This window comes from Abrus precatorius, unplaced genomic scaffold (assembly GCF_003935025.1).
Source record: "Abrus precatorius isolate BTA unplaced genomic scaffold, Abrus_2018 Scaffold3, whole genome shotgun sequence".
Lineage (NCBI taxonomy): Eukaryota > Viridiplantae > Streptophyta > Magnoliopsida > Fabales > Fabaceae > Abrus > Abrus precatorius.
The window spans coordinates 9,917,529-9,932,059 of record NW_020874373.1 but is presented as its reverse complement, the minus strand read 5'-3'; the positions used below and the strand labels follow the sequence as shown (position 1 = coordinate 9,932,059).

The 14,531-nt window shown below is 33.8% G+C and overlaps 2 protein-coding genes across 2 annotated transcripts; both read right to left on the bottom strand.

The window, feature by feature from the left end:
- Window positions 1-1,460: 1,460 nt before the first annotated feature.
- On the bottom strand, window positions 1,461-6,978 carry LOC113861461 (protein STRUBBELIG-RECEPTOR FAMILY 2-like). The gene is made up of 16 exons (XM_027494286.1): window positions 6,882-6,978; window positions 6,196-6,322; window positions 6,033-6,104; window positions 5,879-5,944; window positions 5,196-5,267; window positions 4,448-4,519; window positions 4,246-4,311; window positions 4,095-4,160; window positions 3,842-4,001; window positions 3,598-3,778; window positions 3,072-3,349; window positions 2,706-2,971; window positions 2,485-2,626; window positions 2,024-2,163; window positions 1,753-1,909; window positions 1,461-1,646 (listed from the first exon to the last, which is right to left on the bottom strand). Exons 1-16 carry the CDS (start codon window positions 6,976-6,978, stop codon window positions 1,461-1,463), a joined length of 2,148 nt encoding a protein of 715 aa, XP_027350087.1.
- Window positions 6,979-8,700: 1,722 nt separating this feature from the next.
- On the bottom strand, window positions 8,701-13,200 carry LOC113861462 (squamosa promoter-binding-like protein 9). The gene is made up of 3 exons (XM_027494287.1): window positions 12,357-13,200; window positions 9,737-9,876; window positions 8,701-9,603 (listed from the first exon to the last, which is right to left on the bottom strand). The coding sequence occupies exons 1-3, from the start codon at window positions 12,704-12,706 to the stop codon at window positions 9,014-9,016; spliced, it is 1,080 nt and encodes a 359-aa protein (XP_027350088.1). The 5' UTR covers window positions 12,707-13,200; the 3' UTR covers window positions 8,701-9,013.
- Between the last annotated feature and the right edge of the window lie 1,331 nt (window positions 13,201-14,531).

Genomic DNA, 14,531 nt, shown 5'->3' with positions numbered 1-14,531 from the left:
TAGTACATATTTACTTGATTTTCAAGATGAGATTGTTAACAAGTTATAATTGTTAGAAAATAAATTTAATTAATCGAATACATTTTAATCATAAAAAAAATAATATTCAAATAAATTAAATCAAGTCATTTAAAGTTAAATAAATTTTATTTTAATAGTTTTAAATAAAATAAAATGATTCTTTTTGTTTTTCCATAATGTAAACTAAAAGTAGATCATATTGATAATAAAGCAAGCTTGAATTCAATACTTTCTCAAAAATAAATTAAACTCAAAGCTGCCAATAAAAATTATGATTTCGTAAGAATCATAACGAAAACAAGTTTTTAACTGTGAAATGTAATTTGACTAAAATCATTACCATAATATGCCACTAAATATAATTCAAATTAGCATATTATTCCACACGAAAACAATTTTGCTTTAGTAAAAAAATAATGAATAATATTTATCTACATAATTAATAAATTATTTATATTTTAATTTTTAAATATTCTAACCTTTTAAATGAATTCTTTACAATCTTCTGTAGCTGTTCTTTTTGAAGTGAAATTAAATTATATCTTCTGTATTCACCCAAAAAAGCTCTTTAATCGTGCAGCTTTATAAAAAGCATGCAAATTATCTGATCTTTTGTTGTTTCTTTAATTGAAAATTTGCCTTAATAAAAAGTTTTAATATTTAAAATGAAAACATTAACAAAAGGAAATTAATTTTTGCTAAAATATTTTTATTGAAAGTAGATCAAAAGAAAAAGAGTATTTAGATAGGAAGGAAAGTAATGTCATTTTTTAATCAAATTTATTATTTAAATATAAAAAAAATGATATCATATCTGATATCACATGTAATTATTTTTATTTTCTATTCACTAAAAAAATATACTTCCACATAAAAGAAAATAACTTTTCCGTCATTCCATTTATGCGTTCACAAGATATTTTTCTTTTCTAATTAAGGCTGAAGGACAGTTTAAGGTATTTTAAATTGCTTTACAAAGAACAAAACTCGGGTATTGTTCTTTAAATACCTGTAGAGTTTTTTTTAAATAAAAATTAAATTTTTATCTCAATTTTACTTATTTTTAATACACGTCATATGAAAGTGATCCTCTTATTTTAATTAAACATGACTAAGAGTGTATATAAAATAGTAACAAGTCTGCGTATAAAGGATTACAAAATGCTCATTGATTCGCTTTTTAGCCGCCTTCAACCCAATCTTCGAATCGTAGGTTGGTTACATGGCAAAACAAGCTAGTTGACTTTACACTTTCAAAAGGCGACTATTGGATATTCATGTAGTAAGTCTGCACAAACGGATTAAAAAAGCCATGTTCCTCATAGACCCTTATTTACAAGGGAAAATGGCAGCACAGAAATCAACCTCAAATTTCTAGCACGTTAATGTCATCCGATCGACATTGAAATTTGCAACTGTGCAGCCACTGATGTTGTACATCATGCTGATGCATGGCTTATTGTTGGTGAAACCATAAAGCGTGTGTTGGTTGAACGGAAAGATCTCTCAAGCGGATCGAATTCAGTACCATCTACAACACCACTCTTTTCAATGTTGAACTTTTGGTACAAAGATACAAGAGACGCCACAACTTCAGACATTGGAGGACGGAGTTGCCTTTCTGCCTGTGACAGGAAAAACAGATTTCATTCAAGAGTCAAAATGGCAACAGTTAAGAAAATTCAATTATTTAACAAGCTTAACCTATTACGGGCATTTAAGTGCTAATACCTGTATACAGAGTGAGGTGATATCAGCATAATGAGAAAGAGCCTTGAACGAAAATGTTCTTTTCATACCGGGATCGACCATCTGCTCCAAACTCACTCTATCACGAAGCCTGGGTGAAGCCCATTTCGCTAGATATTGCTCTTCCCTTGGCCTTGCTCTGTGTAGGAATGGAAGAAAATTGAAGAGGGGCCCAACATTCAAATCCAACTACTTTGGTGCTGGCCGAGATAACAAAACATACAGAACACAGCAAGATAGACAAATAACATACCCATCGAAAGGTTTTCTTCCTGTTAAGAGCTCCAGAAGCAATACCCCAAAGGCAAAAACGTCTCTCTTTCTGCTACTGGATCCTGGTTGTCCATGGTCTGGTGCAACGTAGCCTCTCTCTTCAATAATAATCTCAGTAGCCTGTTTCCAACAGCAAAGTGATCAGTGGACCTATGGGCATTCTTAGAAAGATCTTTATCAAACTTCTTATTCACTTTGCAACATTTGGTTTATAAAATTTAAGCAGCTTTTAGCTACTATAACTCGGTAAAAGTACCGGAATTAATTATTCCTGAAAAAATTGGAGTAACTATCGAACAAGAAAAAAAACACATCCCCTGATGTTCAAACTTTATACTGGAACAGTAGCAAATGTAACTGTTATCGATCGATGAGTCATCTTTCAGCTTGTTATCAATGTTATGAATAATTTCAGCAACCAGAACCTTAGCAATGAGTTACCGGAATTTTAACTTGATTGAGTGGTCTCAAAATAGCCAAGCTACAATCACATACGCGAGGCGTCAAATTTTCATCCAGCAGGACATTGGTAGCCTTCAAGTTGCCGTGGGTCACAGGAGGGCTGAATGCTGAGTGCAAATAGCTGGAAACATTTGCGTTAGGTTTCAGAGTTGTTCAGACTCTACTTTCATATTAAGGAGTATTAAGTTTCTATGCCTTACTCCAGAGCCTGAGCAATTTCCAGAGCAATCCGAAGACGTTGAATCCACGACAGAGGTTTGTATGGCTCACTATGAAGAACATCGTCTAGAGTTAAATTACCAACGTAATCGTAAACAAGAAGCTGCTTTCCGCGCTCCAAACAGTAACCGTGGAGTGCTACGATGTTGGGGTGCTTCAGTCGGGAAACTGTGCAAATGACATCCAAGAAGTTTTCCTCTTCTCTGAAATACTGGCCCGCCATGTTTATGTTGTTCACGGCCAAAATCTTCAACATAAAATAAGTTAGCATGATTTAAAAGCAAAAGTTTGAAACATGAACGTGATAAAAAGAAGAGTAGTGTTTAAAAGATAGCTAAAGATTTTACTTTGCCATCTGGAAATTTAGCTCTGTAAACAGGACCAATAGATCCCTCTCCCAGAAGGTTGCCTTCACTGAAGCAGTTAGTAGCCACCTGAAGCTCCGCTACTGTGTAAATCTTCGTTCTTCCAGTGGATCTGCCTCGTTTAGAAAAACTTCTTCTTGATAGTTCCTCTGTATTGTTCTGGCTCAGGGGAGGCAATAGCATTGGATCCAATTCCGAATGAGATGCAGAGTTAAAAGGGGGGATTTGTGGGCTCTCATCTAGTGCGGTAGAAGAGACCTCTATCACCAGAGGGGGAAAAATAAGCATAATTAACGATAGAAAAATGAACTCACAGAAATACTAAATTGAATCACATACTAACCGAGAGAGGTAGCAATTTATTACACACTAGTGAATATTCAACTAAAAATATCATAATTTTCTTGTATTCTTTGCTCTAAATTTTATCAAGGTACCCTCGATTTTCAACCATGACAAGTGGGAGATAAAGTGACTCGCAGTGCATATGCTTTTCTGTACGAATTACCTATGGTTGCACTGGTCGGATGAGAAAGCAAAGAGCCATGGTTGCTTTCGGAGCTCTTCAAGCTCTGACTCTCTGCTTGCAGTTTATTCAAACGGATTGCAACCAAGAGCACCATACCTGTGGCCATTAGTGTTCCTCCTCCAACCATAATTGCTATTCCTCCACGACCTATATGTTTCGTCTTCTGCTCACTTACCATGGGAAGAGGAGGAGCATCATCTACCCTGGGAGGAGCATCATTTACTCTGGGAGGCGCGTCATTTAATCTGGGAGGAGCATAATTCTTAATGGCATTTGCCTGAGTTGTGGGTGGGCTGCTAGCGTTATGCTTAACTGATACAGTGTCCAGAGGAAAAGTCCACGAAGGCGAGTTGTCCTCTGCACGGAATTTATTCCCTCCAATCCTGATTGAAGGTATAGAGGGAGATTATTCGATGTTATGAGTTCATTATCTCATTTGATGCAAGAAAATCAAACTTGTAATACTTTCCACTGACCATAAATTCAGTATGGATTGAAAATGCAGTGGAAGAATGCCACTGAACAGATTATCTTGAATGTTCCTGTAAATATGGACAAATGAGCACGGAATAGGACTGACTGAAAATATAGTAATATACAATGGGAAAATGTTTATAATAACCCTACAAATCTGTTAGTGGAAGTTCAGCCAGGTAAGCGACCGCTCCAGTGAATCTGTTATTTTGCAGGAACCTGCAAATAAGCACCACTCTACAGATCAAACAAACAAACCCTATAGAAGCAACTTCTGCCTCTTGAGTATATGAGAAGAAACATAAATCAAGTTTAGAAAAATAAAAAGACAAGGCATCAGACAGAAGAAACTTACAATCTAGCAAGGTTTCTTAAGGAACCAAATGAACACGGCAGATCACCTAAGAAATTATTGTATGAAAGGTCCCTAAAGAAAGGAAATCATCCTTTGTGAGGTTCCATACAACGAAATTTGAAGAAAGAAGAATGCTATCAACACATTTTCTTTTTCAATACACTGAAATTCATGTGAATCCTACTCCCTGTTCAACAGATCCCACTTCCTTAGAGGTCCTAAGTGAATTTCACCTAATAATAACGTTTAAAAGTATGTTGCTAGCATTTCTTGTTTTACAAAAGAATCAAAGTGTTTGCATTTTGTTGTCTCACTTTCTCACAATTCAATCAGATCAACTTTTATTATATATTCTTCAAAAAAAAAGAGGGCTTGACTTCAGCTAAACCTTAGAAAATATTTTATAATTTCATAAGCATCCGCCTTTTTCTGGCGCTTGTCAACTATCGAATGCGTTTCTCCTACAAAATATAGCAGTAAAGAGGACAAACTATCAATATTTTGGGTTTGTTTTATATATTTTTGGGTTGCACGATTTACTTTTATTTACATATTTTATGTAGTTATAGTGTCACTCATACCATTTGATCCATCACGAATATTTAAAAATTGAGAAGGTTTAGATTGTATTGAAGGTTCGTTCTCACGGATCTTGAAGGCTTCAAGTACCTAAAATTCTGTACCGGTTGAATCGCTTATTTAGTTTATATTTATCCAAAGAGCAAAAGACCAAGGAGAAAAAACATACATTTCTTTGAGATTATCTAAGCCAGTAAAGACATCACCAATGGGCCCATTTAAGAAATTGTGGCTTAAATTCCTGCAAGGCAAGATACAAATAATGATTTAACAGCCATTGGTATAGCTAAATCACTATATCATGCTTAAGAGATGAGAAAATATAAAGAAATGAACTTCAATTGATTTTCTGGTTATTGTATTATCACAAGCTTAGTCTAAAATCAACAATAATCTAGCAAGTAAACTGGCATTCTGGTCCTTAGAAATATACTTTCTCACAATTTAGTCCCAGATTTTAATTGTGCGTAATATTCAATCCTTAAATGATTCAAACCCGTTTCATGTTACTCCTTTAATTATCTCTGATGTGGAGTAACATGAAGCAAGTTTAAATAACTTAAAAACCGAATCAAACAGAAAATTTATATCAGGGACTAAACTGCAAACGAAGTACCTTTCCAACGAAAGAATTCCCTATAAACTCACATATGCCCATAGATTTTTATGATTGCCAATGAATGTGGGATATTTTAGCTCAAATAGTTGCAAGAATGCAAGCTTTATTTCTTCAATACAGAATCATGAGAACAACACACAGCTATATATACACAGGCATGCTTATCAGCAACAGCAAGCATAGAATATTATAATTTAATCCCGCGGGAACAAGGTGAGGAGCAGCTGACTTACATATGTGTGACATTGGCGGGTAAACCGAATGGTATTTCGCCCACTATGTTATTAGAACTAACATCACTACAGACAGCAGAATATGGAAGTAAATAAATAGCAGCTCTTGACATTAAAATGTACTGATAAGAACCTATGCCATACAAACACTCACAGTCGTTTCAAGTTACGGAGATCATAAAGCAGGCTTCCAAGATAGCCAGTAAGGTTCAATCCTCGAATTTTCCTGCATGATGACAGTGATAACAGCTAACAGTTATTAATGGCATTATGACCTATGTAAATAGGAAATATAATCAGCGAACTTGGAGCTCTACAGGTGTATAACTGATGAGCCAGAACAAGCAACTCCTGTCCAAGATTCCTCACAAGGATCGCTACCATTCCATCCTTGGAGCACCGGTGGGTAGTTTAAGGCCCTGTATAGATCCTGGAGAGCTGACACTGTTTATCCAAAAAGCACCACAAATACGCAGTTTACGCATACTTCAAAATTCACCACATTTTTTTATACGCGTAACATACAACTGCATCGCATTAAAGCTTGAATATAATATTTTCATTTAAATTTAATTATAATTTTATTTGTTCGATAAATTTTAAAAGATCAATAGGAATATATGATGACGGGAAACGCATATAAATATTCGATATACCCAAAAAAAAAAAAGAATTAACGAATATAAGTAATTTATATAAAGAATATATTTTACTTTTTTGTCATACCTGTATCTTAAGTTTTTTAAAAATTAATATATTTATGGATTAATATTATACTCCGTATTTGTGCATGTCAAATAATGTTAAAACAAATAATAACTAAATCGGATAATTACAGTCTTGAAGACCTCAACCACTAGCAAGTTTAGAATAGTATGTCAATTTTCGTAGCAAGCAACCAAATGCATGATGTGACGACGTCTGATTCTGAAAAATTTTCCGTTTCTAAGTTATATATATATATATAACGGTTGAAGAGAGAAGAAACAGTTAATTGAGTTACCTTCAGATGGATAAGTGAACGCCAAGCCCTGAGAAATCAAAATGGACGAGAAAACAAGGAGGTAGAGACTAGGCAGATGGAGGAAGTCGCAAACCATTTTCCTAAGAATCGGAACAGTTCGTCAAGAATACTCCGTGTTTTACTTTGTTGGAAATATCATCAGTAAATTCTCTTTGCTTTTCTCTTGCTCTCTAAGTTCCAAAACAAACATACGATTTGTTCTTGCTCGGAACAGAACTGAACGAAAGAGAAGATTTTAAGGGGAAAAAAAGAAAATGAAAAACCAATCAAGAATGCATTAAACGGTGACCGTGAGATTGGTGCTTTCAACTGTTTATTCGCGGAGGAGAACACTGTTGCTATCTGTTCGTTAGTTTTGGCGCGAAACAAACTATAGGACCAATTAGTATGAATGATAAATCCACTGGGCTTTTGTTGATCAAGCATCTCTCATTCAGCCCAATTTGAAGAATTAATCTGGGCTTCGTTGGGGAAGTGAGCCCATTTATAAATGATTGATGGAGTGTGTGAGACGCGGTTTCTACTAAAGTTTCTGTAGTATTTGTGAATAATCATTTCAAAAAATGACACAAAAAAAGAGAGAGAGAATAATTTCGAATAAATATTTAAGTTAAACAAGTCAAGATCTTGTTATTTGGAATACCAAACAATAATTCCCCACACTAATTATTGGGTTCTTTGGAAGCATGTGCATCAACAAGAAAAATGATAATGAAAAAAGATTATTCAAAATATTTTTTTTAAGGTATCAAATGGAGGTTTTGTAGGCACGGAAAAACTGAGGCTATATTTTGGGTCGTCTTATAGTGGCACAATGATGGCACAATTCCAAGTGGTAGACGATGGAAAAAGGTCGCCACAGTGCCACTATGAAGGTGGTGCTCATGAATCATGATGGCTTGGAATTTCCAATTCCATAGCTAAGATTGGATTCGGATAAAATGAAAGTTCTACCTTGAGCATGATTGTGTTTTAGTTGGCATCGATGGTTCAAATTATTGAGAATGGGGTGATTGAAAAGAAAAATGAAAATAGAAATAACAATACTAAATGCTCTTGTTAAATTAAGAGGGAAGAGGAGAAAGATTGAACAAAATGTTTGAGATAATTTATAAAGAAATTGTGTTCATTGGTCATGTTCTGCATCCATATATATTGAACCTCCTAATAAAATTAATAAACTTTCTAAATACCAATTCTCAAACACTAAATACACTTTGTCGCGTATACATGAACATATTATTTATCAAATACATTAACTATTATTTCCAACAATTCTATATTAGTTGCATACTAAAAGATGTTTATAAATAAAGTTGATTTCTTGGTATTCTAAAAAGATAGTCCTCGGCCATTCTCAATTATTTAAATTGTTTCGAGAAAAAAATCTTAAGTATTTTTTTTTTTTTTTGTATTGTTCTTCATTAAAAGTTAAATTAATTTATAGGCCTCTAAATTATTTAAAGATTCCAAAATAAGTCTCTACTTTAAAAAATTTATAACAAAACCTTTAAACTTCTAAATAATTTTTAATTGAATTTCTCCATTAAAACTTCATTGCATATAGACAATTAAAATAAAATAATTAAAAGTTCAAAAACCTACTTACAAATTTTTAAAATATAACAATTTTATTCTATAATTTTCAAATAGTTTTGAGACCTACATATTAAATTAACTCTAATTAAATTAAAATTTTGGCCATTGTTTTATGACCCTAATCGTGTTGGAAAATACACTAAATTTTGTTCTCCAAACCATACACTTAAAAGCTGTGGAAATACTCTTAGGTGGGCAATGTGTACCAACATTGTTTACAGAAAGTCAGTTAATATCAAATAACTTGAAGAAGAGGTAGCAAACCACAAATTGGCATTCCTCCCAATCACTAATAATTCAAGAGGTAGCTACAAAAAAATGGCAGAAGACACAATAACTATGCTAAAGACAGCAACAGAACACACCCAGATAATTCATTTCGTGCCCAAAAGTTCCACAAACAAAGCAAGGCTACCACCTTGTTTATCAGTTTAAACAAACCAAAACAAGCAATAGTATATGACACACAGTTGTGCAACATGTTATTACAAACTTGACAGCAAACAAGTGCATTAAAGTGACCAATGAGGAGATTCATAGGCTCTGGACTGCTCTAGATCCATATAATGCCTCCTGCCTTGTGCCAGATCGAGCTCCCCAGGAAGTTGGCTGTTGAGAGGCTGTGAAATTTGACCGAGGCCTAGATCAGGGACAACCTCATGTGAACAGTTATCGGGATCAATGCCCTTGAAACACCATGAGGTATTTGGAAGTTGATGGATGGCTGCACCATGAGACGCTGCGGCAAGTTGTGTCATGGGTGTCCCATTGAAATTTATCATGTTACTCAACCCAAGACTTGGTGCTGCGTTTCGAGAAACCCATGTTTGATTTGACAGAAGAGAGAGAGCACAGCTTGAGTCTGTGACTCCGGTGTAACTTTCCCCTGGAGGATGTCCAGGACCGGGGAAGCTTGTTCCACCCACTGAACCGTGCAAGAAAAGGTCAGGTGGTGTCTCTGAGTTCCCCTGCCAGTTAAGTGTTGTGGTTTGATTTCCAGGAACTAGCTCGGATGATCTAGGTGTTGGAAGTGAATTTCTCAGACTAAGTTTTGGGTACGACGACAATTCCATCAGAAAGTTGCCACCTCTGCCACTGTTATCTGTCAATAAATATGCCAAATATTAGTATTTGATTTATGTGCCAGGAATAACGCAGGCTGAAACTAAATATGCATCCCTATGGAAAAGTTAAGTAGAGAGACTTGAATTTATATTTCACTGATAGTTTCTAACCAAAAACAGATGAAGAGATTCTGCCATAACGAGAGGTTAAGAGAGAGCTGGGTGGGGGCTTTCTCCGACGTTCATTATGGCCAGCTAGTCGCCTGCGGCAACTTCTTTTCCCTTGATCAAACTCAGGAAGCTGATGAAATCTGGGCAAGGCTATGAAAGATGATATTAGCTTTTCCAAAATATAAATGCCAACAGTTTATGTCAAAGAGAGATGAATGAGTAAAGCATACTAAAGGGTCAAGACTTGAGAAATGCTAATATGAAAAGTCTGTTGTTTCCTAGCATCACATGCCATGCTGTTTCTACAAATAAAATGCACTTGGGAAGTATCTCTATTTTCTCATTAAATGCAGATGCAAGTGAGATGAAATTTCAAAGTGACTCAATTTAGTCATCTTTGAGAAGATAGCATATTGGCAGTACAAGATATTCCTTGAGCCCTGTTTACATAAGAGATCCTCAAACTTCGCTCAAGGAATATCCTGTGGCTCCATGATATTTAGATTCAGTTTTAACATGTCAGTAAAATAAGACCAAACACAATATCAATGAAGTTCTTTTTCTTCTTTGGTGCAAGACACAAACGTAAAATAGATGACCTTTTCTTCCACCAGTTACAATATTATCATCTGAAATGGCGAGACCATTTGGATTCTAACAATATCCATCTTAATTATCTTGCCATTAGTCTTTTGAATAATATGTACTTTATCTTAGCATATTCAGAAGAGTAATGTTTTTCCATTTTCTGATTCTTCCCATTTCTAAACATATCTGGCTCCTTAAATAGAAAGGCTACAGATCAAAATAACATTTCACCAAGAAAACCCTTTTCAACCCTGGATGATCCATAAGCCCAAAAGAGACACAAATGCTATCCAAGTTCCACAAAAACCGCATAAAGAAATCACATTCACTGACTGATAGACCATGGTTTTCATATCGTATAGTCAGTAAGTTTCTAATTATGATGGCCACCCACCTCCAAAGTGCAAGCTTGTAGTAATACTGATGAGTCAAATTGAAATGGGCAGTATATGTTATGAAGCTAGGACGATAAAACATGATAGAGATGAAAATCACTATAGTGAGGCATGCGACCTGAACTGGATCAGCAGGATTCGGCAACACCAAGTGTACTCAATAAGGGTATTAACTAGTCAACTACACAACACAGTATAAGAATTAAAACGTCTTAAGGAGGCAACACATGACCAGAGAGAGAGCTCGCACAATGGAGTTCTCCACGCAAGGGAAATTTCATGAACAATTAGAGAACCTATCTGCTTAAGGTATATTAAATCTCAAATTACCAACGATCAGTACCTACCTTATCGATAACCAAACAATAGCAGGTAGCAGCTACTCTGATACACCACTTAGCAGAAAAATATCATCATGCAATAATGCAAGCTTTAAGAAAGAACCCTAGGTTCATTCAGATCAGCAGGGATTACTCTTGATGTACAAATAATATGCCTTCACATGATAAATACAACTTTATTCATAAAATTAAACTGAATTACTTGATTTTATACCTGTATGACTTTTCTATATAATTATTTCGCATGTTTGACTTGGTTCAAGTTTCAATCTCATTTCTGTAGCTTTTTACAACCTTCACAGTTCCAACGCTCCATAAGATCAGGAACAATGAAAGAGAACAGAAGGAACAATAAAAACTCATAAAAGGACCATTGTCATATATAGAGAGCACCACGAGGTCTCACCATCACAAAAAGACCAAACAACACAAAACATAAATAAAGACTAAATCATTGTCATCAATAACTCCATGGCAGCAACTGCTGCATCAAATGCACAAATGTGAACTAGGCCCAAAACACCAAGAATTAGAGTATACCAGTGTTTGGTAATAGATTATATTTGGAAAAGAATCTTCTTTTATTTTCAAAGGCTATCTCCGCAATCTATAAAAGGAAAAAAATAAGCTAAATGCTTACACAGAAACAGTAATCAAAAGCCTATAATGGCATATTAAAACACAATTGATGGCCCCATACCCCAACCCCACAAAAGCAAGAGGGAAAACAGCAGAGTAGTGTTATTTTTAGACTCAAGTTTCATTCCCACTTCAAACCCTTTTTCCGTACAAACTAAGTTATTATTTTAATACCAAACACATCTGGGGTGCAAGAATCAATTCGCTGAAAAGAGAATACAATATTTCACACGCGTTATCAGACAACCATTCAGATAAGCACTTTAAAGCTAAGGTAGGAGAAAAAAGCAAAGTACACGGAACACAATCAGCCAAATTATAGCAGAACAAACATCTTCATAACAGACACAAAGCATCACACAAAAAACTCCAACAAAAGCAAGACCACGATTAAGGAACTAAAACAACGTTAAACAAGCAACAAACCTATAACTGCACCGACAAAACAGGATAACATATCTCACCAAGCAGCCTACACCACAGACAGCCCAAAACGTAGAATAACAGAATAAAATTAAAAATAAATAAATTAGCAGTACTAAAAAAAAAAAAAAAAACACTACCTTATCTTACCTTACCCATCATAGTAAAATATTAAAAAATGAAAAGAAGTTTAAGAAAAATAATTATAATAATGATGATGAAAGGAGTGTTGACCTGCTACACTGTTGACAAAACCTTTGTTGGAGGCCAGCAACAATGACAGTGGGGGATTTGGAATGCATGCCACAAACTTTGTGCCTAGAATAGTAAGCTTTGGCATCACTCAGATCTACTTTACAACCCTCAACTTGGCACCTAGGAGGCTGAGCCGGTTGAAGAGACCCACCTCTTCCCTTCTTTGAAGAAGAAGAAGAAGATGATGATGAAGCAGCAACAGAGGTGGCAGGAGTGGCCAGACCCACATCCTCAAAATAGATTTTTTGACCAAATTTCAGGCCATTGAGAGACTCAGAAGAAGAGTTAGGCGGCGAGGAGGGGGTTTTGGTGGCAGAGTCAGAACCCATTAGTGATGTGAGTTGGGGTGGCTAGAGGCTATTATTCATTGTGGCTTGAATTTGATTGATAAGAGAGAGACAGAGACAGAGAGAAGGAGAGAGATAGAGATGCTAGTTGTTTGTTGAAAGCAGTAGGAGAGTAAAGTGGAAGACAAAAGAGGAGGTGGAAGGGTAGGGAAAAGGAGAGAGTTGACGCTGGGCCATAGTGGCAGAGTGAGGTACACTGAGAAGAGAGAAGTAGTGTATGTAGTCAGAGAACCAAACACTCCCTTGTCTGTCCAAAACCAAAAATAATGGAGGTAAAGCGCCACCCACGAGACACAGATTGTACCCTCTTTTGTTTGAGTTAGCTTTGGCTTGTGTTGTGTTGCCTCTTCATCTCCCATACTACTAACCTTTTAACCATTCCCGGCCCTAACAAGTGTAACTGTTGTTTAGTGCAACTTTTTGTGTCCCTGTCACATACTAGCCAGCTACCTCGTGCCTCCTGCTCCATTAGAAAGGGATGTATCTATGCACCCTAATTTAACCACCAATTTCAAACATGCATGCCCGTTACCCAACCACATTTTTTCTTTACTTTCCAATTCACTTTTAGTTTTTAGATTCCATATTGGATATTGGATAACCCTCCTCCACCCTCCATAATACACTTCCCCTTTCTTTTCTTTTATTTTCTTATACCATCTCCTGCGTTTTCCTCGTGGATCACTTGTTCTCCTTTTCACCTCTTATCTTTACCCCCCCAAAAATCATGGTAATTTAACATTCTTTGTTTTACTTTTTTCACAATTTTTTGTTTTATATTCATTTTACCCTTTACTAGTCAAATTATAACCTTAAAATACAAGTCATTTGGATTAGTCATACGGTGAATTTTTTACCAAAAATAATTAAAAAATATTAAAATACACAAATAGAACAAGAAAAAAATATTTACCCATTTGAACCTATTTACTGTAACAAATAATTCCCAGTCAGAATTCAGTTCACGAAAAACTGAATTCTGGATTGAGTTTTTTTTATTTTTTATATAACTTTGTTTTATGTTTTCACATAATAAAATAAATATTATTATTTAAATTATATTTATATTTTGTTAAAATAAATATTTATAATTTTCTATTTAAATAAAAATTTATAAATATTTTGTTAATTATATATAATAAAATAAATTTAATTATTTGAATTAGGTTTATATTTTTATATTACTTGAAAATGAATAAAAATAATAATAATATTTATTTTACATGTTTATTAAAATTTATTTTACATATTTATGATAATAAATTATTTTTTAGATAACAATAATAATTATATTTTTTTTAAATAATTAAAAAATTAAATAATAAGTAGATTATTTTAGATAATTTTTAAAAATTAATTAAAATATTTAAATAATAAGTATATTATTTTAGATAATAATATTAATGCTTAAATTATTTACACTTAAAGAAGAATAATAATAATATTTTTAAAAACTAAATAAATATATTAAATATTATTCTGTTTATTTATTTAAATATGTAATTTTGAGTTAATATTTTTAAATATCAGTATGATAAAATGATATTTTGAATAAAATTTTATTTAATTAAATTAGTTTTTATAAAAATTATATTATTTAATATTTAATTTTTAATACCCTAAACCATAAATCATAATTCCTAATGTTTAATACCCTAAACCTTTAATATTATAATTTTTAATAAAATTTGTTTTAGAATAAAATATTTATTTTTAAAAAGTAAATAAAATATTAAATTATAAGTTAATTATTTATACTTGAGACAATTATTTTAAAATAAACATTTTCATATTACTAAAATAATAT